At 28.7% G+C, this 23,339-nt stretch overlaps 1 protein-coding gene across 2 annotated transcripts in view; it reads left to right on the top strand.

The window, feature by feature from the left end:
• Positions 1–8,398, top strand: part of LOC127290374 (potassium voltage-gated channel protein Shab) — a 154,097-nt gene extending 145,699 nt beyond the window's left edge. Inside the window, exon 9 of one of the 2 annotated variants that reach the window (XM_051318880.1) lies at positions 4,061–8,398. In XM_051318880.1, coding sequence (XP_051174837.1) covers positions 4,061–4,362 — 302 coding nt within the window. In that variant the 3' untranslated portion in view covers positions 4,363–8,398. The remainder of the gene's footprint in view (positions 1–4,060) is intronic. The other variant, XM_051318879.1, reaches the window with a different exon arrangement.
• Positions 8,399–23,339: the final 14,941 nt, after the last annotated feature.

The following is a 23,339-nucleotide window of genomic DNA, read 5'->3' as shown; positions in this document are numbered from 1 at the left end:
TTGGTGTATGATTTCATGTAGGAATTTATGATGTTGTTTCTACATTGAAATCTATGTGAATTCCTACATTATTTCCTATAATTTTTCTGGCATATTATTTTTGTTGTGATTAAAAAAGAAAGATATAAAAAATACCTACAAAAGGGTGGGTCGAAAGTTAAAATCGGATAATTTGTTTAAAAGTTATTGAATTTAAACAATTAAAAATGTCACTTTTTTAATTGTTTAATAACTTTGTTAATAATAATCGGGTTGAAGTGAAATTTTATTAAAATGTGCCCTTCGCGATACTGAACAAAATGAAAAAACTTCGAACCCAATGGGATGAATAGTTTATAAATTATTCCATTTGTTAATTAAAAACATGTTGTTTTTCAACTTAATTTCTACAGAACGATATGGAGCGAATTCAATTTTTTTCATTCATTTTACTCTTCAAGAGTGATACTATCAAGTATATAAAAGAAATAATCGAAATTCATTATTTAATTTCATAATTATGTATAAAGAAAAAAGGGCATGTTTTTTACTTATAAACAATTTCAATTACTCGGTCAGTTTTTAACTCTATTGAATTCTAATAAAGGCCATTGCATTTCTTTTTTCTTTAAAAAACTTTCAAAAAAAAAAAAATATGTAGCTTAAATGGCGGGGAGATAATTTTTTATTTTTAAAAAATTCCTGACACTATAATTTTTAATATTTTTTAGTCAAATTTACATACTATAAGATAAAAAATTGTAAACATTGTAGGAAAATTTATTCTTATTTATAAAGAGGGCCAAAGGGAGTTCATTATATTTCCTTGCTCTTGACGTCGGAGTGGGGGAACTCAGAAGCGAGGATTTACGCCCGCCACAAAAGTGAAATCGCCCGTTCAAATTTACAAAAGTTGATACAAATCATAAGAAGATCCTATATATGTTCTCATATGGATTCCTACATAGGAAATGTAAATGTTAATCATCATAATTCCACTCTTACGCCGCCAGATGGTGATAATTTTTTTTCTCACAGTTGAGATCATTCTTGAATACTATATAAGCTGAGACTATAACTCAGAAGGTGTATTGCAAAGCACACATTTTTTTCTTTTGAGATAAATTGCAGTAATAATATTTAATTTTTAATTAAATAATTTTTAATTTTTGGTAACTTCCTTCTGCATAAAGCAGTCAACTGAAATTTACCATATGAAATCCTATATTGTTTCCTATATATAAATGAATTGACATAGATTTCATTGTAGAAACAACATCATAAATTCCTTCATGAAATCATACACCAAATCGTGTCCGAATTTCATATATGATTTTACATAGAATTCTATGTGGATTCCTATGTGAACCTAAGATTTCATAACGGTTTTTATAAAGGAACCTATATGGAATCATATATAGGATCCCATGTGGGGATTTTCAATAGGGTAATGATGAACTATTTTTTGTCTTTTATTCTAATACCTATAAACTTTTAAAATGTTGCCTTAAAGTAAAAAAAAATATTTGCACACCCGACCTTGAAGCATTCTTGACTGCGCGCTTACTATAATATTTTCAAAAAGTTTGTGTTCTGACCTGGAGAACTGTTTACTGAACAATTTAAAAAAACCGCTTTGATTGACAAAAGTCTTACCAAAATTTTTAGAAAACTCTTTTAAATATATATGAGGTATTCCATGCCAAATCGGAGACCATTTGGCTTTTGCACCTCAGATCTTTTCGAAAATTTTTTTCCTTTTAGTACTCATGAAGACTAGCTTTCACGATTTTTTTCAAATTTTTTCATCAAGCCCTTTAGGAGATATTAATTTTTGAAAAATTACGTCACTTTTTTGGAAATGCTTGTAATTTCGCTAAAAATTAACCAAATTGGATCAATCTTATATCAAAATTTTTGTTTTTAAACGTACTTTCCAAAAAAAATATTGAAAGTTATTTTCGAAAAAATTTCTATTAGATTTTTGAGATTTAAGACTAAAAACTCATTTTTGAACCTATGTGTGTCGATCGATTTTGTTCAAAATTTTTTTACAAAAACTGCTCTAAATTTGACGAATTTTGAGCGTAGTCCGATAATGGGAAAACGATGGGAACTATTTTTTTCGAAAAAAATTATATACATTTAATTCTTAATTTGTGATGAAAGATTTCATTCGTATTTATTAATTATCGAGTTATCTGGTATTATGTTGAAAATCATTCATTTTATATTGCTTAATAACTTCTACAAATTAAACAAAATTTTAGATAAATAATTAAAATATTACTTTATTATTTATTTTCTAAACTGTTTTATTTTACAAAACTAACAATAATCGTTGGGTTTGAATGAGAGAAAATGATTATTGTTTGATTTCCATACAAATAATTAAAAACGTAAAATTTGAAAATTCGAAAAAAATAGTTCCCATCGTTTTCCCATTATCCAACTAGGCTCAAAATTCGTCAAATTTAGAGTAGTTTTTGTAAAAAAATTTTGAACAAAATCGATCGATACACACAGGTTCAAAAATGAATTTTTAATCTTAAATCTAAAAAATCTAATAAAAATTTTTTTCGAAAATAACTTTCAATATTTTTTTTGGAAAGTACGTTTAAAAATAAAAATTTTGATATAAGACTGATCTAATTTGGTCAATTTTTAGCGAAATTACAAGCATTTAAAAAAAAGTGACGTAATTTTTCAAAAATTGATATCTCCTAAAGGGCTTGATGAAAAAATTTGAAAAAAATCGTGAAAGCTAGTCTTCATGAGTACTAAAAGGAAAAAAAAATTTAAAAAGATCTGAGGTGCAAAAGCCAAATGGTCTCCGATTTGGCATGGAATACCTCATATATGATTGAAAAAACATGATTGGAGAAACAAACGACTTCATGGAGCACATTTCTAATGACGTCTTGATTAAAAACATGCAAAAAAATAAAAATCGTTTTTTTCAAACCTCGAACGTTGATTGCCCCTTAAGGTGTAATTTCACATTGAGTATTCAAAAAACACATGTTTCAATCTAAACTAAAAAATAATTTTTTTCAAAAATAGCCCAAACAGCACAACATATGTCCACAATATTGCATAAATATTACTTGACAAGACTACAAATATTGCACAGTAATATATTGCAGCAACATTTGCAATATATTGATATAATTTTGCTTCATTCACGTAAAATTAAAATTATTATTACTATGCGAATATTGTAGACAGTAATATCGCAATATTACGTTCTTAAGGCGGATTTAATCAGTATGTCAACAACAATATTGCAGAGCAATGTTGACTCAATATTGCTAGATCGTAATCAATGTTGTAGCAATATTTGAAATATTGTAATGTAATATTGATACAATATTTTGACCATATCTTGTGCTATTTGTGAATTTATTTACAGCACTTTAACTTAAACTACAATTTTTTAACTTTTATATGGTCGGAAACTTTTCGGTTATCTATAAGTCCCTGACTTTTTTGACAGATCTAGATTAGTGAAAAAACAAACTAATTATTCTATAAAGAAAAAGTAAGCGTATGAAAATCACAACTCATTGTCAGTATTTTAGGGAAAACTAATTACTGTAATTACAATCATTGTGTTTTTCGTCTGTATTTATGATTATATTTAGGGTCGTAATTATGACCGTAAAATTACAGTCGTATTTTTTCTAACCTCACAAAATATATCAGATCTTATATACCATATTTATTCAGATAATCATATTTATAATCAGCTACCCCAAAAAAACTCCAGATTCCTTGTTCCATGTAAATACATCAATATTTAAAAAAATTCGTTTGCTGCCATACAAATTCCGATATGTTTTTTAAGGTTAAAAAAGAACCCAGATGCGATAAAGAAAATTTCATCTCGAATTCGTTTCCTCTAAATAAAGGTCAACTTATTTAACTTAAATTTCAGTTTGAAAATATCACATTTCCAAATTGAAGCTTTTCAAGCTTAGTTTTCTAAATATGACATTCTTTATTTTAGTCTATGTGATTTTTACACGATCTGTTAAATAGTTTTTAATATTATCATTTTAATATGTAGTTAATTTTACAGGTGAGGTGCATTCCAGAGGTGAGGTCTTTGTAGATAATAAAACTAAAAGTGAGGAGCGGTTACAGAAACCAAAATACTTTATGGAAGTAGGAAAAGACAACCAATTCTTCCTCATGAGTTCACCACGTCTTCATAAGGATGGAAAAGAAGGATTTTCTGCTGATAAAAGAAGTAGCACATCCAGCAAGTCATGTTTGCACAATACTACAGCATGTAAAAATTCCGACCCTAATTGTCTTCCTCAAGAATCTCGAATATCGCAGAAAGATGAGTTGAATATCATACTATCTAAAGTCGAATAAGATCGAAAAGTGTTGGTGTTATTCTTGAGAATTAAATTCCATTTTCAAAAGTACTTCATTGATGTGAGGAATATTATATTTAAGGATTAGATATTTTTATATTTCTTTTAAGCGACGTCTACAATGGGAGAGGGTACGCACCGATATTTGAAACCATACTGCCATCCTGATTTAAAAACAGACTATGTACATTTAAAATCTTTTCTAGATATTTGACGAAATGCGTATATATAAGTACTTTCTTGAGTATAATAATTTTCAAAAATATGGTGATGTTTCCTGTTTTATTGGAGTATGAATCATTTTATATACTTTGTACATTGAGTTATCGTTTCTCAGATTTATGCACCAAAGAAGCTCGAGATTCTTATTTGCAAAAAACACATCTACGTAGTTGTGTATCTTTCGGATTGTAGACATTGCTTTATGTATGAGGGTAATTCTGGTACAGATTAACTAATAGCCTAATAGGACGAATGGACACCTCATCTATCGTAGTTTAAAATCAAGGTTTAGTCTGTTTTGTAAAGATTGAAGCCTATTTGAAACTCTTGCATTTCAGAAGTTTATATTTGATATGTAAAAATATTTTTTTTTAAAAAGAAAAATCAAGTTTTATCTCACAAATGCGTCTTTAACTCTTACAGAGTATTGATTTACAAAAAACATTTTTGAAATAAGACAATAAATTATAGAACATAAAAATAATTTTGCATAGGTACTTGTATTCAAGTGTTCATACTAAGGCACTGTAAAGAAATTAAATTTTTTGTTAATATATTTTCCATAGAACTTGAAAGTATTTGAAAAAGGTGTACAATTTCTCCCAGAATTACCCCAAATGTTATATTATTTTTCTCAAATATAATCAAATTAAAATTTTAAATCTTCCTGAGAAGATTTATTTGTCCTGAAAAAAATATAAATTTTTAACATGTTTAAAATTTTTTTTAAATTGACAATATTGCCGAATCATTTCAATATGATTATTAAGATAATTAAAATGCAAGATACTTAAATTTCAATTACAATGAAGACTATAACTTTATTTAATTTGAAATTTCAGACATAAAAGTATTAAGGTAGATTTGGGAATGTATGAAGTGTTAACATTATTATGTAGATAGAAATATTTTTTCTTCTTCATAAAGAAAGTTTTATAGCAATGACGATTTAATAAATCCAAAAATTAATTATTTATCATATTTATAACATAAATGAATATATTTTGAAATGAAAAACAGTTATCCAGATGTTTTGTGCGTGTATGTATGCGTAACACTATTTTTTGTAAACATATTATGTATTTAAGAATGCAATGTAATTAATTTTTTTCACTATTTATAAATATCTCAAGTACTGTACCGACAGCAATAATTAGTTGTCTAAGAAATCAGCGTAAATTTATTAAAGCAATTATAAATGTAAAGAAAGATACCATTTAAGATTTTTCTTAAATATCTAACTGAAAAAATAACTTATTTTTTATTATTTTACTTTTCAGTATTTTATCAGTTTTTAGAAAATTTTAATTTAATTTATAATTAACAAAAAGAGTTGGAGGCATAATTTTAAATGAAAGTGTGTATATTGTGTTTTTCAGAAAGAAGTTAAAGTTTTATGTAATGAATTTGCAGCTAGTTTTAAGTCGTCATCATTATAAAGGTATTTTTATGAGAAAGCTACAAGAAGAATTTTATGAACGTTCCTTGAGACAAAAAAAGTATGTCACTTCATAATAGAGTAAAATTTTAGAAAATTAATTTAGTTTGAAACCCAAAATACAATTTACTTTTAAGCAAAATTTGCAAGATAATTTGTTAATATTAGGATATGTAAATCAAATTGGGATACTGTGTGGAATGTGTGGAACACTACGCACTAGGGCTTTGCTATTTGTGAAATGCCTTTACTCCTGTAGTGTACAAATCCAAATACTCACAAAAAATATACATTGCCGCTACTGAAAATAAATATGTATTTCGACGCCATCCATTCATAAAGAATGTATTAAAATGTTAAAATAAGACAAATCAAATTTAATAACACGGAACAACAAAATCAAATTTTTTATTTCTAGGACCACATAGGGTGATTCTTATAAGTAAACACGAATCTTTAGCAAAGGAAAAACAAACAACGTCTTTCAAAACAATCTTTTGAAGTGCCTCAAAAATAATTTTCTTTAAAATGAGAATTACAGGTTTAAATGGCATTGTTTTCACACCTTTTTTTAAAACTCTGTATTTTTCTTCACAAGCGACATTGATTTTGAACATTAATAAAAAACAGATACCCTGAAAACTTAATTTTTTCAGTTTTAAATATCTAATTACTCTAATACGTGGGCTAATGAACAATTATTTATTCAATTGCGTGTTTTGCATCACGAAAGATTTAAGAATCACCTTCCATGCTCCTAAAAATAAAAATACAGTTGAACCGTGTAATATGTTAAATAGTTTTATTAAAATTTATCTCCTAATAAATCATATTTTAATTCTGTGTTCTGATAAATTAAGGGCAAAGTTAAATCAGAAAAATCAAAAGTTTTATGTGTTCATATAATAAGACCAAATTCAAATCAATTAATAGGAATTGTAAATGATTTCTATTTAAAGATGTAAAATTATTCTCCTTTAACCCTTGGAGCTCACAGATATTATTTTTATGACGGAGCACATAATAGAATCTTTATGACCATATAAACTTTCTGTAAATTACCGTTTCACAGTCACTTATCAAAAGTGAAGTTGAAAAATTTTTCAAACATTCTATGGAGTCCCTCTCATGTGGTGAGTTTGAGTACCTAATTGTTTTTTCACTTGTACTGTTAATTACACTTAGACTTACTAAACTTGTTTACATTTACTCTTGCACTCACACTCACACTTTCACTAAATTCTTTTTATATTTACACTAACACTTCCACTAAACGCTTTTTTCATTTACCCTCACAATTACCCTTACACTTTGACTTACAGTTACACTTACACATTTACTAACATTTTGTTGAGTAAGTGAGTGTGACAGTGCGAGTTTAAGTTTAAAAAATACTTACAGATTTTAAGAAAAACTGGTTCAAAGAGTCAAAAAACATTGTTTTTCAATGATTTGATCAAATGTATCAGATGAAGCTGAGATTCTGAAAATCAAAATTAGAACTTTCAGTTATAAAAACAGTTTTTTATTCAAAATTTTTTGAACTTTTAAAAACTATTAAACACAAAAATTAACAAAATTAATATTTTAAGGAAAAATTAAAAACTTTGAATTTTTAACTCATTATTTCCCCTTTGTTTCTTTAAAGTATTCCAAAATGATCATTATTTCGAAAGTTTCTTACTCTCCCAATTTTGGGATAGCTATATTTGAGACATTTTCTGAGAAAGGTAATGTTAGGTAAATTTATCATTAAGCTGCAAAGTTGTGTAAAAAATAAAGAATTGGACGATAGTGATTTTCGAACTGGACCGCTCCATATTTGACTCCAAAATTTAATGTGTTTTTTGTCTTGATTTTTATAGCTAAAAGTTAAGATTTCAATTCAAACGTACTTGAAGGCTTGCAGCATTTCAGCTTTATTTGATCAAAAACTTGAAAAACAGGTTTTCTGAAATTTTGAATAAGTTTTTCCTGAAATCCTGTTATGTGCCATTTTTGAGACCAGATTCGAATTCAACTATAAACAATTTATAAGCAAAACCTATTCCGATGGAGTAGGTTTTACATGACAACCTCTGTTATTCAAATTCGATGAACTCTTAAAGAAAATTACTTTTTAAAAAAAAATAAAAGTCTATGATGTATGACAGGATGTGAGTGACTCTGTATGTGCTCCTAACAAGGGTGAATATTTCTTGTAACATAATACTTCACACCTGAAAGTTATTGGTGAAAAATGTAATTGTTATTTAATGTTTACCATGCAAATCTTAGATTAAATTTTTGCACGCAACTGAAAAATAGAATTAAGCGGCCTATTCTATGGGGTATTGCTGCAGGAAATAAGAAATAAATTAAAATTTTATTTAAATGAAGTTATTGTTTTTTTGAACTGATCAGTATGAGTTTTTAAATATAGGTTATTAGAAATATTTAAAATCCCTGAAGTGTACCAATTCAAAAAAATTGTTCTTAGATCGGGCTGCAATTTGCATAACATTACGTACTCCGAAAGAGTACTTCACCCACGAATGATTATTAATTTTTATCAAAAACTGTAGAATGGGTATAATATAAAAGGGTAAAAAAAATTTGACCTACATGTTTTCGAAAGGTTTTTTTCTGTTCTTTTGAAAAGTGAACAATTTTTTTTTAAATTCAAAATTTACTCCTTTTTTTGAAAATCAAAAATATTTTTGATTTTTTTTGAGAAAGGACCATTTTTATTTTTTTACACCTATATTATTTTTTTATGAAATGACGGTTCCTTAAGACAAAAATTTTTTAACGTTAATAAAGATTAAAAAAATAATACAATGTCTATTTATTGTAATTTTTAACGTCAATGAAGATTAAAAAATAATACAATGTCTATTTATTGTAATTTGTAGGTACCTCTTTTAAGTACATTGAAAAAACATGATTTTCATGCTCAAAACTTAGGCATTTCTTTCATTTATAAAGATTTTTATTATTTTTTCCCTTAAACTACAACTGTTATGCTTTAGGGTAAGGTAGCCTAAGAGTACGCATTGCCTAAGAGTACGCACCATCGTATAACTCAGCATATCTCAGTTTTTTTAGGAATATTAACATCTATTTACTGCATGAAAAGGTTCTATCAGGTACTGCGAATAAAATTCTGTCGTAGTTTTAATCATAATATTTAATTTTTATATTGAAAGTTAGAAAGCGAGTGTCATTGTAATGTTTTTATTCATAAAATTAAGTGATTATAATGAGTTTCTTTATGTTATAAACAATTGTCAAGTACATATATTGAACGTATAATTAAAGCCCGTTTAATATAATAAAATAATTCTGAAATTGATTTTTTATAATTAAGTATTTTTTTAATTATTATATTCTTCTCGGTACTGCCTAAGAGTACGCAGTATAATTTTTTAAGCGTATTTACCATAATTTTGAAAATATGATCAATACAACTGTAATTTATGTTAATAAATAAAGAAATAATTGTTTAATATACAAAAATTGATAATTTAATAAAAATATAAATAACTAAATAGTAAATTGGTAGGTATGTGATAATTGCGAGTTATGTGACTAACAAGTAACACTAGGGGGGTGTCAGACGCCGATTTTCCTGCAACTTTGAATACAAGTAGTTCATTGGAAAATATTAGATGCCTATTTTTAGGGTTCCGTACCCGAAGGGGGAACCCTATTACCCTACTGAAAATCCCTGTACAAGATCTTGTACAATTTCCTGTACAGGATCAGCAACTGAACTTGTACAAGTTGTGACCAGTTCCTGTACAGGAAAATGCATACGAATTTGGAACAAGTTCATGTGTGAGATCTTGTACAAGATACAGGTGCAAGATCTTGTACAAGAAAGATGCTTGTACAAGAAAATGTTCATGTACAATTTCATGTATAAGTACTTGTACATGAACACGTCCATGTTCTTGCACAAGTTAATTCATTCCTTCATTCATTCACATTTTCTTAGTACTTGAATTTTCTCATTATTATTAGATTATATATACATATATATCTTTACTTTGATAATTAGGGTTCTCGAAGGTTTCTACCTGAAATATGATTTGTCAAAACAGCTTTCGGTTGAGGGTTCGTAAGATAGTCGATGACCTTTTAAATACTGTCCTGAAAGGTGAATTTGTGTCCCCCACTTTACCAGCCCGGTTCGAACAATCACCATGTGGTTATATGTACTGGAGAATAAAAAACAAGAAGAAAATTTTTGGTGCCAGCACAATTGTGTTAAATCGATTTACAACACATCATGTAGGTTTATTGAATTGAACTAAAATTATAAAACTTTTGAATATTAACATTTATTACACAGTCTTGCGAGGGTGAGTTTCTAGAATGGCTGTACTTGTTTCTTGTAGTTTTTTATGCGCTGAAAACGAATCTGACCTTCAAAATGCTTCATCACGTCAGGATTTTTAGTAAATAAAGCCTCAAATGTAAAAAATGGCCATTTTAGCCAATTTAGATAATTTTTTTTGGGATAGAAATTTTTATTCAATTTTCGACGAAAAAGTCGCATAGTACCTTAGTATCTTTAGACATTTCTGGGGAAAAATTTTCTAAAAAATCTTGTTTCTATCTTATTGGCTTGAAATTTGTTACTCGGAGGTTTTTGGGGTCGCTGATTACGAATCTGAAGTCGGATTTTAAAAATTCAAAATGTCGGATCAAATATGGCGGACAAATTTTACAAAAAATGATCTAATTTGCTTGAAACTCGTTACTCGGGGGATTTCGGGGTCGCTGATTACGAATGTAAAATCGGATTTTAAAAAATCAAAATGGCGGATCCAATATGGCCTGCCTTAACTGGTTCAAAAACCTCAGAGAAACGAATTTTTATTGAAATTCTTTCAAAAATGTAGGCCATTTTGGATCGCACATTTTGAATAATTAAAACTGACAATAGATTTTGTATAAGTGACCACAAAAACCCTTGAGTTACAATTTTCAAGGTATTCCGACAATTTCTAATAAAATATGTCTGCCATATTGGATCCGCCATTTTGAGTTTTGAAAATTTGACTTCATATTCGCAAGCAGCGACCCCCAAAACCCCCGAGTAACAAATTTCAAGCGAATACAATAAATTTTTTATTTTTTCTGCCATATTGGATCCGCCATTTTGAATTTTAAAAATCCGATTTCACATTCGTAATCAGCGACCCCGAAATCCCCCGAGTAACGAGTTTCAAGCAAATTAGATCATTTTTTGTAAAATTCGTCCGCCATATTGGATCCGCCATTTTCAATTTTTAAAATCCGACTTCAGATTCGTAATCAGCGACCCCAAGAACCCCCGAGTAACAAATTTCAAGCCAATAAGATAGAAACAAGATTTTTTAGAAAATATTTTTCCCAAGAACTGTCTAAAGATTCGTTGGGTATAGAACAATTCCATGGGATGTGATCACAAGAATTTTTGACAATTTTTAAAAATGTTCAAAATTTTTTGAGATATCTCTAATTAAAATTAGCTCAATGTTGGGCCATACAATGGAAAAAGTGGTTTTCTCAAATAAGACCATTAATTTTCAGTATCAAATTCGTAATCCTTATGAAATTCTGCGTTGAGATATATTGTATAAGTGCCCAAAATATTGGTCCCAATGTCTGAGATTGGGTACAACATGTTTTGACAAACACATAAATAAATTTTTAAAAATCTTATCTTTGGGGTTTTTGGGGTCACAGGATTAGAAATTCGAAGCTAATTTTGTAATTGGGCACAGAGCCCAATGTGAGGCCCACAGTAAAGAAATTAGTTTTCTTAAATAAAACCCACTAATTTCCAGTATTCATTTCGTAATCGTTATGAAATTCTGGGTTAAAACTTGTAGTACAAATGCCAAAAATATTGGGCCAAATGTCTGGGATTGGGCCCAATATTTTTGGAATTTCATAACGATTACGAAATGGATGTAAACTAATTATTTTACAGTAGGTCTCACATTGGGCCCCCAAAGATAAGATTTTTTAAAATTTATTTATTTGTTTGTCAAAAAATGTTGGGCCCAATCTCAGACATTGGGACCAATATTTTGGGCACTTATACAACATGTCTGAACGCAGAATTTCATAGGGATTACGAACTTGATACTGAAAATTAATGGTCTTATTTAAGAAAACCACATTTTTCATTGTATGGCCCAACATTGGCCCAATTTTTTGGTCTCAAATATGTAGATCTTTTTGTTTGGAACAACTTTTGTCTTAAACTTTTTTTACGAAAATTCGTACTTTTCGAGATATCTGAAAGTTTCCATACTATATAAAGGACGTGAAAACTAAGATGCACGCGTCCCGTCGCGCTGCACGTGATATTTAATTTTTTTCTCGCAAAGTTCTTGCTGTCCCATTATGAAAATTAGGGAAGTTATTCTTAACATCATAGGCATTAAGCAGAAAAAAATTTTTTTAATTCGAAGAGGTAGTATTTTTAAAAAATGAATTCAAAATGTTTTTTTTACTTTTTTCCGGGCAAAAAATTTTTTTTTTTTCATGAACTATTTTTTTCTTAAAATAGCATCTTTTTGTGAGCAATTTAAAAAAAATTGATCTCATTTGGATAACAGGAAAAAAAGTTGCATGGTTTTTTTTAAAAAATGACATAAATTTTTAATTAGAGATATCTCAAAAAATTTTGAAAAATTGTTTGTGGGCTTTCATTCTGTACAAATAAAGGAACATATTCACAAGGTTTCAATAAAATTGCTTCAATCATCAAAAATTCTTGTGATCACATCCCATGGAATTGCTCTATAACGTCTATTGGCGTAACTGAAACTGTAAATTTCAAAATGTCATAATTTTTTTTAAAAAATCGTACAATAATTTTGAAAAATAGTTTTTAAAGCTAAAAAAAAAAAGCTAAAAAATTATCAAAAATGGCTAAAATGGCCAATTTTTTACATTTTAGGCTACATTTACTAAAAATCCTGACGTGATGGGGCATTTTGAAGGTCAGATTCGTTTTTAGCACATAAAAAACTACAAGAAACAAGTACACCCATTCTAGAAACTGAAAAAAGTTAAATTTTGCAGGCCTGTGTTACTATTGGAGCAATATATGCTCGTAATCGTGAACTTTTGAGGAAAACGAATATATCAAAATAAATTAAACAATGTTTATATTTAAAAATTTTATAATTTTTTTGAAAAACTCATTAAGCGTCATAAAATAATATTGTCATCAAGCCCGAGAACGCCACACAGGCCCACCGCTGTAATTGACTTACACGAGGTCTGAGCCCGGGACAGGCCGATAGAGTGAAGGTATACCACTTCCCTTTACAGGACCCAATCCGTGATCGCTCGATTCGTCCAAACAGCCTTGGGTTGAGGGAAAATTTTTTTATTATTGTATATGTGATATAGATGATAACCGTTTAATTCTCGTGAGTGGAAGTGGTGTATCCATATTGAACTTACTAACACCTATCCCCGAGGACGCCACTCAGGCCTACCGTAATAACTGCCTCACGCGAGAACTTAACATAGGCCCAGGTTAGAAGAATGGGGGTATAACACTTCTCCTCAATGGAGTGAAACGGCTACTGCTGATGTATGATAAACATAGAGCAACCGTCGACCGTTGCAACAACATTGTAGTAGTGTCGCTAAAAAAAAGCTTCTAATAGTCTCAGGTAACTTAACTTGATTATTATATAGTTTATATTATTTTTCTGCAATTTGTCGATCAATAACTTACTGCATGTGTTGAATTTTCTTATATTATATTTGTCTTTTTCATTTTTGTATTGGGCCCAAAAAATAAATCCATATTTTTGTATAGTATTAAAAAATATATATGTATTTTGAGGATAAAACATTGATTATTAAATAATTTTTTTATGCATAAAATATGGATATTCATGGTGTCCAGCGGTTCCTGAAAAAAGAATTCAAGGACTTTTCAAGGTTTTCAAGGCCCAAAATAATTTTTTTCAAGGTGCACTTTTAACATAATAACTTTGAAAATATTTTACTATTTATGACTCTCTAAATTTTAATTAGTAAAGTGTCATGTAACAATTCAAATTAGTCAAAATTGTACTAATTTTTAATTATTCTGTAATGAAACTTTGGTACAAAAAATAAAAACTACCAACGACATATTACACATGACACTAATACCTGCATATCGACAACCGATTCCTACAAAAAATCGATTCTTTGAAATCAATTCTAGAAATCGATTCTATGATGTATTTGAGACTAGAAAATTAAGCTATTATTTTAGAAAATATAAAAAATTCAAGGTTTTGCTATAAAATTCAAGTACTTTTCAAGGTTTTCAAGGAATTCAAGGTCGCTGGACACCCTGATATTAAATAATATTGGTATAGAAGATATTTGTTTCTTTTGGTTGTCTTAAATGTTTCATATAAAAAATACTTCAATCCATTTAGTTTTTTGGTATTGGATAACATTGGCATTAAAGATATTACGATTTTGAGAATAAAAAAAGATATTGGATAACATTGGTATTGAATATATTTTGATAATGCAACAAAAATATTGATTGTTTGACAATAGTGGAAGCTGTCTTTTGGAAAATTCTTTTGGTATTGGATAATTTTAGCATTAAAGATATTTGGATTTTAAGGATAAAAAAATATATTGGATAACATTAGTATCGAATATATTTTGATATTAGAAAAAAATATTGATTATTTGAAAATAGTGGAAGTTGGTTTTTGGAAAAATTTTTTGGTATTGGATAAGATTGGTATTAAAGATATTTGGATTTTGAGGATAATAAAATATAATATTGGATAACATTGGTATTGAATATATTTCGATATTGAAAAAAAATTCACTGTTTGATAATAGTGGATGCTGGCTTTTGGAAAAGTATTTAAATAGAAAGAAAGAGGGTTGAATATTGTTTTAAGGGTTGAAGTTGTTTTATGGGTTAAATAATAGTTTGTGAGTTGAATATTGATTTGAATATTAATAAAAAGAGCAGAGGAAAATAAGTTAAATAATAATCATTATCGAAAATGATGTAATGTGGAAAAAGATTAAACAACGCTAATCACGTTCATAAAAGACTTTCATTGTTGCATTAGTTAGCTGAATTATAGTTAATGAAATGTTTTATAGGTGAAACACATGTAAGTAAATTTTTTTAAAGCAAGAAACTAAAATAAACGATTAGTTTTGAAAATTGGCTTTATCGGCAGTTTAAAAGTTGAAGAAGGATACCATGTCGAACATAAAAGAGTATTTTATTTTATTTAAGTAATAAAGATTTTTTAAATATTGAAAATGTAAATGAAATGTTAAATGATATGCATATGTATAAATTTCAAGAATTATTAAAAAATGATTCAAATTCTTTTTTCATTATGCAAAGTACTTTGTATTTACAAATGCTTGATTTAATTGTTCCAATTGGAGAAAGAGATAAACATATTAAAATAGTTTTTAGCGGTAATAACAATTCTGGTCATTGGATTTGTGATTACTACGATGGAGTAAGACTTTATTTTTTGATAGCCTTAATGCAGGGTGTTTGAATATTCATCAAATAATAAAATATTTAATTAGATTTTTCCCTTTTAAACCAACAGAATTTTTTGTAGGTGTTGATCAACAGCCGATTGGTATAGTTAAGTGTGAGGTATATGAAATAGCATTTGCAACATCTGTATTGGTTAACAGTATAAATTGAAAGATTAATTTATAAAACTGATAATAATATAATGAGCAAGCATTTGATATCATTTTTTGAAAACAATTAATTCAATCATTTTCCGGCAATTAGAATGTCAAATATTAGGATTTCGATTTGTAGAGAATCATTGGAATTGTCTTTTCATAAATCGAGCTAAAGAACTTCAAAATGATGAACTAAAACTTTCATATTTATTAACCCTCGGAGCACACACCTCTTTTTTCGAACAAGTAGCACAGTCTGGGTCGCTGTGACCCTGTTTACTTTACAAAACTCCCCCATTTTTGAACTATTGGACTGATCAACACAAAAAAAATATTTTTTTATTCATTGAACCTTGTAAAATAAGAATATGCAGTTTAGGAATATTATTAAATTATTTGCATATTAAAAAAAAATTCGTGAAGTTAACTTATTAAAAAGAAAAAATTAAATTTTAAAAAAAATGTAACTTTTGTAATTTTTAATATTTTAAGCTAAAAATTGGGATTTATATTCTCGAAGTGTGTTAGAATAAGGGAAAAAATACCACCTTATTTTATTTTTTAAAGAAGGTATTTATTTTGTAGTTTAACGAAGGTAACTTTTAAGACGATAAAAATGTGATTTTCGACACAACTTTTTAAAACTATACTTTTTTAATAACATATTTACTAGTATTTTATTATTTTCTTTGGATTATCATGTTACTTATTATTCCTTATTAGTTAGTTACCACTATATGGCCTTAGGTTCGTGTTGTATTGCCGACTTTTCAAATTACACTTCAGTGAAATTAATGACAGGGTCTGTGTGACCCAGTATGTGCTCCGAGGGTTAAAGACTTTTCCAAGTAATAATTACAACATAGTTCTGTCTACTGAAACTGGAAATGAAAAGAAAATACTCAAAGAAAAAAAAATTGTCATGGAAGATAAAGAAATTATCTACAGAATTTGAAGAGGGATTTACATGTTGATGTAAATTCAGTATGCACAACAGAAAATAATAAGAAAATAATATCTAGTCTTATTGTTAAGGAAAATTTTGATACCATGACATATCCTACAATGTTTCCTTATGGTGATACTAGATGGACTGTTAATCTTACCCTACTGAAAATCCTTGTATAAAATCTTGTACAATTTCCTGTACAGGATCAGCAACTGAACTTGTACAAGTTCTGACCAGTTCGTGTACAGGAAAATGCATACGAATTTGGAACAAGTTCATGTGTGAGATCTTGTACAAGATCTGGTGCAAGATCTTGTACAAGAAAGATACTTGTACAAGAAAATGTACAAGATCTTGTACAATTTCATGTATAAGTACTTGTACATGAACACGTTCATGTTCTTGCACATGTATAGTTGTAAAAATTTTTTTAAAATAAAATTTGAGATTTTGATAATTTTTAACTACTAACATTCGTAACTCATGCATGCTAAAAACTATTGCGCAGCTATAAAGGTTAAAGTAAACTATTGCGCAGCCTTTGAAGTTTTTAATTTTTAGTAAAGAAAAAAAATTAACATGTGCAAGAACATGGACGTGTTCACGTACAAGTACTTATACATGAAATTGTACAAGATCATGTACATTTTCTTGTGCAAGTATCTTTCTTGTACAAGATCTCACACATGAACTGGTCAGAACTTGTACAAGTTCAGTTGCTGATAATGTACAGGAAATTTTACAAGATCTTTTACAGGGATTTTCAGTAGGGTAAGCATACTCAAGGTACTTGTAATTTTATTCATTTAAAATTTTATATGTATCGTCTTTCATAGAGAAGAAAAGAATGTGAAAAGAATTTGATATGTAAAAACAATAATCGGAATAAAAAAATTGCAGGAGTTGCAATAATGTCTTTTGAAGATTTCGATGAAAGTAAAGTTCCACAGAATTATTTAGCTTTAATAAATGTAGAATGTAAGTTTTGTAATGCGTTATATTTTTTGTGTAAAAGACCGTCACATAGATACATTCTTCAGGAATGTCCCCGTGAAGAGGACATTATGATATCGCCTGAATGTCACAAAAATATTCCCGGTTGATATCAGCTTGACATTCAAGCAATATTCCGTGCTACTTGGGTGGTAGATCCAATATAAAGAAATTTTTTTTTACATTTCTAATATTAAATTTTTTTGAAAAAAATGAATAAAAAATATGGTTAATGCACACTAGCAACGTAGTCGGCCGCTTGCGGACGACAAAGATGCTAGTTAAAACATTAAAAGACCAGATATTTTAATGCCCATGGGTTCTAGGGGGTATTGGGTATCGGTCTTTCAGATTTTGAGGTCAAAATAGAGATTGGTCGACCAGAAAATCCAATATGGCGAATAAAATAAAAAAAACCCAAAAAATCATTGTTTTTTTTTAAAACATTTTTTTTGAAGCCGAAAACATTTTTTCTAAGACATCTAACCTATCCTATTGGTGGATAAAATAGTTGTACTTTTAAACTATGTTCATGAGAACCTTCAATTTCAAGATGGCGGACTCAAAATGGCGGAAAAGTAAATGCAATTTAGTAGATATGAACAGAATATTGAACTAACAGTTAAAAAGTCATTAATTCTGCCTCAAAATGGTAACTAGGGGGTTTTTGGGGTCGGTGATTACGAATCTGAAGTCAGTTTTTCAAAATTCAAAATGGCGGATCCAATATGGCGGTTTACTTTTTAAAAATTCATTGAATTTGCTTGAAACTTATTACTCGGGGGTTTTAGAGGTCGCTGATTACGAATCTGAAGTCAGTTTTTCAAAATTCAAAATGGCGGATCCAATATTGTGGACAAATTTTTTAAAAATTTATTGATTTTGCTTGAAACTTATTACTCGGGGGTTTTCGAGGTCGCTGATTACGAATCTAAAGTCCATTTTTCAAATTTCAAAATGGCGGATCCAATATGGCGGACAAATATTTAAAATCACCGGAAACTACTTACTTGGTAACTTTATAGGTCGCTGATAACGATTCCGACGTCAGTTTTTCATATTTAAAATTTGCGAATTTAATCTATTAAACGAATTTTTAATAAATTGTTCGATTTTTATTAAATTTTAAATCCAAAAGGTTTTGAATTATTGAAAACTAATCTAAAGTCAGATTTTTAAAATTCCACAATTTTTAAGATATTTCTTTAAAATAGTCAAATTCTGAAAATCTGGCTTGTAACTCGTAATCTGCTAATTCTAATAAGAAAAAGTATGGATTGAAACATTTTTTGCACGTATAATTTTGATAAACAGGTTAATTTAAATTAATAAGTTTTTCATAGCGTTTTCAAGGAAAAACTGATAATTTCCTAACAATTCTCTTAAATTTTACAAAGGACTCCACACACGCAACATTGATTTTCGGTCCCGGTCAAAATGGCTGGAATTGAAGTATTTTGTCCTGAACAAAATGAAGTCCTCCCGAACAAAAAATGTTAATGGAAAAATCCGCCAAAATTAATAGTTTTTGAGATAAAAAATAAAAAAGGTGAACGAAATCGAAAAATTGAGATTCTAAGTAGAGTACCTGAATGTTTTTAAAAAGTTTTAAGCATTCAGAATGTAACAACTTTAAGGATTTATTCTTAAATTAAAGTCAACAGTTTAAGGGACATAAAACTTTCCCGAAACTGTCCCACAATTGTTCCAAACGTGTTTAAACAATTAAAAAAATATATATAAAGTTATTTTTAGGCAATCAAACGAGTGGGAATTTACTAGTTAAAACCGTGTACACTTGACTACCGGTATTACACCTCATATTACCCCTATTACTAAGTATTACACGTTAGTACAGAGTATTACACATTATTACAGAGTTTTTTTGCGTGATTACAGCACTGTAATAACGCATTATTACACGGTATTACACGTTATTACACAAGTATTACAGGAAGAGTGTACACTTGACTACCTGAGTAAATTCCCCATCGCAATCAAACTATAATATTGTCATTCGGCTAGAAAATCTAAGGGACAAGTACAGTTCCTTACATGTCATGGAAATGTCCTAAAATATTTTTAGAGTATTTAGAAACTATTACAAAAGAGATTTTTAAGTAATCCAATTATAATATTTTGTCTAGCAAGCCAAAGGTATAGGTACCAGTACTATCCCATACATGTCCCATAAGTGTCCCAAAATATTTTCAGAGTAATAAGTAACTATTAAAAGTGTTTTTTCGGTAATCCAACTATAATATATATCGTCTATCGAGTTAAAGGTTTAGCGACAAGTATCGTTCATTGCATGTCCCAGAAGTGTTCCAATGTATTGTCAGAGTAATAAGAAACTATTAAAAGGGATTTTTAGGGATTCCTACTATAATATATATTGTCTATTGAGATATAGTTTTATGCACAAGTACTATTCCATGATTGCGTAAAAATAACTTTATATATATTTTTTTAATTGTTTTAACACGTTTGGAACATTGTGGGACAGTATCGGGACAGTTTTATGTCCCTTAAACTGTTGACTTTAATTTAAGAGTAAATCCTTAAAGTTGTGACATTCTGAATACTTAAAACTTTTTAAAAACATTTAGGTACTTTACTTAGAATCTCAATTTTTCGATTTCGTTCACCTTTTTTATTTTTTATCTCAAAAACTATTAACTTTGGCGGATTTTTCCATTAACATTTTTTGTTCGGGAGGACTTCAGCTACAAAATATTTCAATTCCATCCATTTTGACCGGGTCCGAAAATCAATGTTGGGTGTGTGGGGTCCATTGTTCCTTTTTGTATCACTTATATTATTTGACATACAACACATATTTTTTAAACATTTGTTTTTATACCAAAGGAGGAACAATTTTCTTAAATTTTGTATCCAAATTTGTTCCTTTTTGTATCACTTACATTATTATTTTGTCATACAACACATACTTTTTAAACATTTGTTTTTAAACCAAACAAGTTCGCTTCGAGTACGGAACCCTCGATTTCAGTGCGAGTGTGACTCGCACTTGTCCGATTTTATTTTATATCAGCCCAAAAATGGTTTTAGGGGTGAGTTTGATTATTCTACGAATTATTAGATGGGTTATTGTAAAACTGGGTATACAGGGGTTTCTGAGATCGCTGATTACGAATTTAAAGTCAGTTTTTAAAAATTCACAATGGCGGATAGAATATGGCGGATTCATTTTGGAAAAATTGGTAATTTTTTTTGAAAAAAGTTGAAATTTTTTATCAAAGAGTTAATGAGATCGCTGATTATGAATCTGAAGTCAGTTTTTAAAAATTCAAAATCGCGGATCCAATATGGCGGTTTAATTTTGAAAAACTTGGTAATTTGTTTTAAAAAAGTTGAAATTTTGAACTTTTTTAAAAAAATTACCAATTTTTTAAAAATTAATCCGCCTTATTGTATTCGCCATTTTGAATTTTTAAAAACTGACTTCAAATTCGTAATCAGTGACCTCATTAACCCTTTGATACAAAATTTCACAAAATTCCATCATTTTAAAAACAAATTACAAGAAAAATAATTAATTTTTTCAAAATTAATCAGCTATATTGGATCCGCCATTTTGAATTTTTAAAAACTGACTCCATATTCGTAATCAGCGACCTCAGAAACCCCTGTATACTCAGTTTTACAATAATCCATCGAATAATTCGTAGCATAATCAAACTCACCCCTAAAAATTGTTAAGGGTGATTTCTACCCTTAAAACCATTTTTGGGCTGATATAAACAAAATAGGTGTCTAATATTTTCCAATGAACCACTTTTATGCAAAGTTGCAGGAAAATCGGCGTCTGACAGCCCCCTAGTGATACAAGTAGAAAAAATAATATATTTAATATACAGCAATTGATAATATAAGAAAAATAATAATGTAAAACAATATTTTTGCCTTTATTTATTCATGAATATTGTTTCTCTTTAAAAGTCGAGAGCATGCGTATTCTTAGACATGAGAGATACGCAAATGACTTTTCTTCGAAAATGTTTAATTTACTTTAATTTTTACTTTTAAGTTTAAAAGTAATTCCAAAAAGAAAATTAAGTGCGTTCTCATAGGACACTTCACCCTACTCTCCTGTTTGAAATTGTAAAAAATATTGATTTTATAAAGACATGATTTTTTGAAAAAAAATTTACATTTTTTTTATTTTTCGAAAAAAATGTACATGAAATTAAATTTTACACACACAAAAAACCCTGGTAAAGATTAAATTTAAAATATTTTTCCTATTTTCAGGAGGCGCTAATTAACAATGGGTAGTTAAAATAACTGGAAAAAAATGTTAAATCAACTATAAATTATAGTAAAAACTACTACTTTTGCAGTAAATTTAACTTATAAAAAAGTTATTTTTACTTTTTATTATCAGTCACATTTACTATTTGTTTAAGTCGCAGGAACTAATTTTTTAGTTCCAGAAGGCCACAATTCACAAAAAGTGGTTGAGACAACTGTGTAAAAATCATTCAATTAACTTTAAAATGTAGCATGAAATACTAATTTTAAAATATATTTAATTTTTTAAAATAAATAGTTGTCATTTAGCTGCAATAAAAAAGCTGTTTTTTAAGTTTACAATATTAATTTAATTTTGCTATTTTATGTTTGGTCACTGTGGATTCCCACTTGGAAAGATTCCCCGGAAAGTTCCCCCTGGAGGTTCTATCAGAATTCCGATTAATTTTTTTCAAAAATTTTAGAGTCCTAATTCTGTCGGAATCCCATCGGAAATTATTGGGCATTGTCGATATTACCCAAAATATTTTGGGCATTGTTGTTCAATAATAGGAATTTTTGCTATGGCTTAATTAATTAATTTATTTTTACAGAAGAGATTACCATGCAATTTTGCGTTGCATTTTTTTGTTTTTAAAATATTTGCACTTATTTTGTACACATCCAGTTTTGCAGTTGCATTTTTCGTACCCTGTGACAAACTTCGCGAGATTTTATAATATTAATTAATATCGAATTTGCGTGGGAACGACTCGCGATAGTCGAACACAAAAAACAAAATTTCCACAATGCAATTTGCGAGAAACACAAGAAAATTCAGTGCGAGAGGATGGCCAGAGTGGCAGCGAGACAAGATCCTCAAACATGGAAAGGTACTGATCAAACGGACTTACCGGTGATGAATTCAAGACTGAACCTGCTATGGGATTCCTTTAAGCAACGGCGCTAAGTAGCGCATTGCATTAATTAGCACTAAAAAATTAATTTTTTTTTACAGACTTATTGTATATGATAATCAAGATCAACTCCCGTTTGAATTTTGTCAAAAAAATTAATTAGTGGCGTGTAAGATAAAAAACAAAGTCTATCGGCGCTACGAGTTAGCGAATTGGTCAAGATTTTGTTCCAAATCGCTACGGTGTAATCGCTTCGGAGCGTAGCGCAAAGTCACTAGCTATAACACAAATTCAAATTCACTTAAGAGGAGAATACACTGAGTTTTTTTCAAAAAATCAAATTTTTTTTAGTTTTCGTTACCATAATTATTTAAGATGGCGGTAAAAATTGTTTACAATGTATCCAAGGGTTATAAAAGGGTTAAAATAAAGTGGTTAACCCCTTGCCTGTTGGAAAGGCAAATTATTATTTCTCAAATGAGACTTGAGATTTGTCTCAATTGACGAGTTTT

The sequence above is a fragment of the Leptopilina boulardi genome, unplaced genomic scaffold (genome assembly GCF_019393585.1).
Source record: "Leptopilina boulardi isolate dan_hultmark-lab unplaced genomic scaffold, ZJU_Lbou_2.1 LbouV2_63, whole genome shotgun sequence".
Classification (NCBI taxonomy): Eukaryota; Metazoa; Arthropoda; class Insecta; order Hymenoptera; family Figitidae; genus Leptopilina; species Leptopilina boulardi.
Note: the sequence above shows the minus strand (reverse complement) of the source record. Positions and strands in the feature narration are given on the sequence as shown.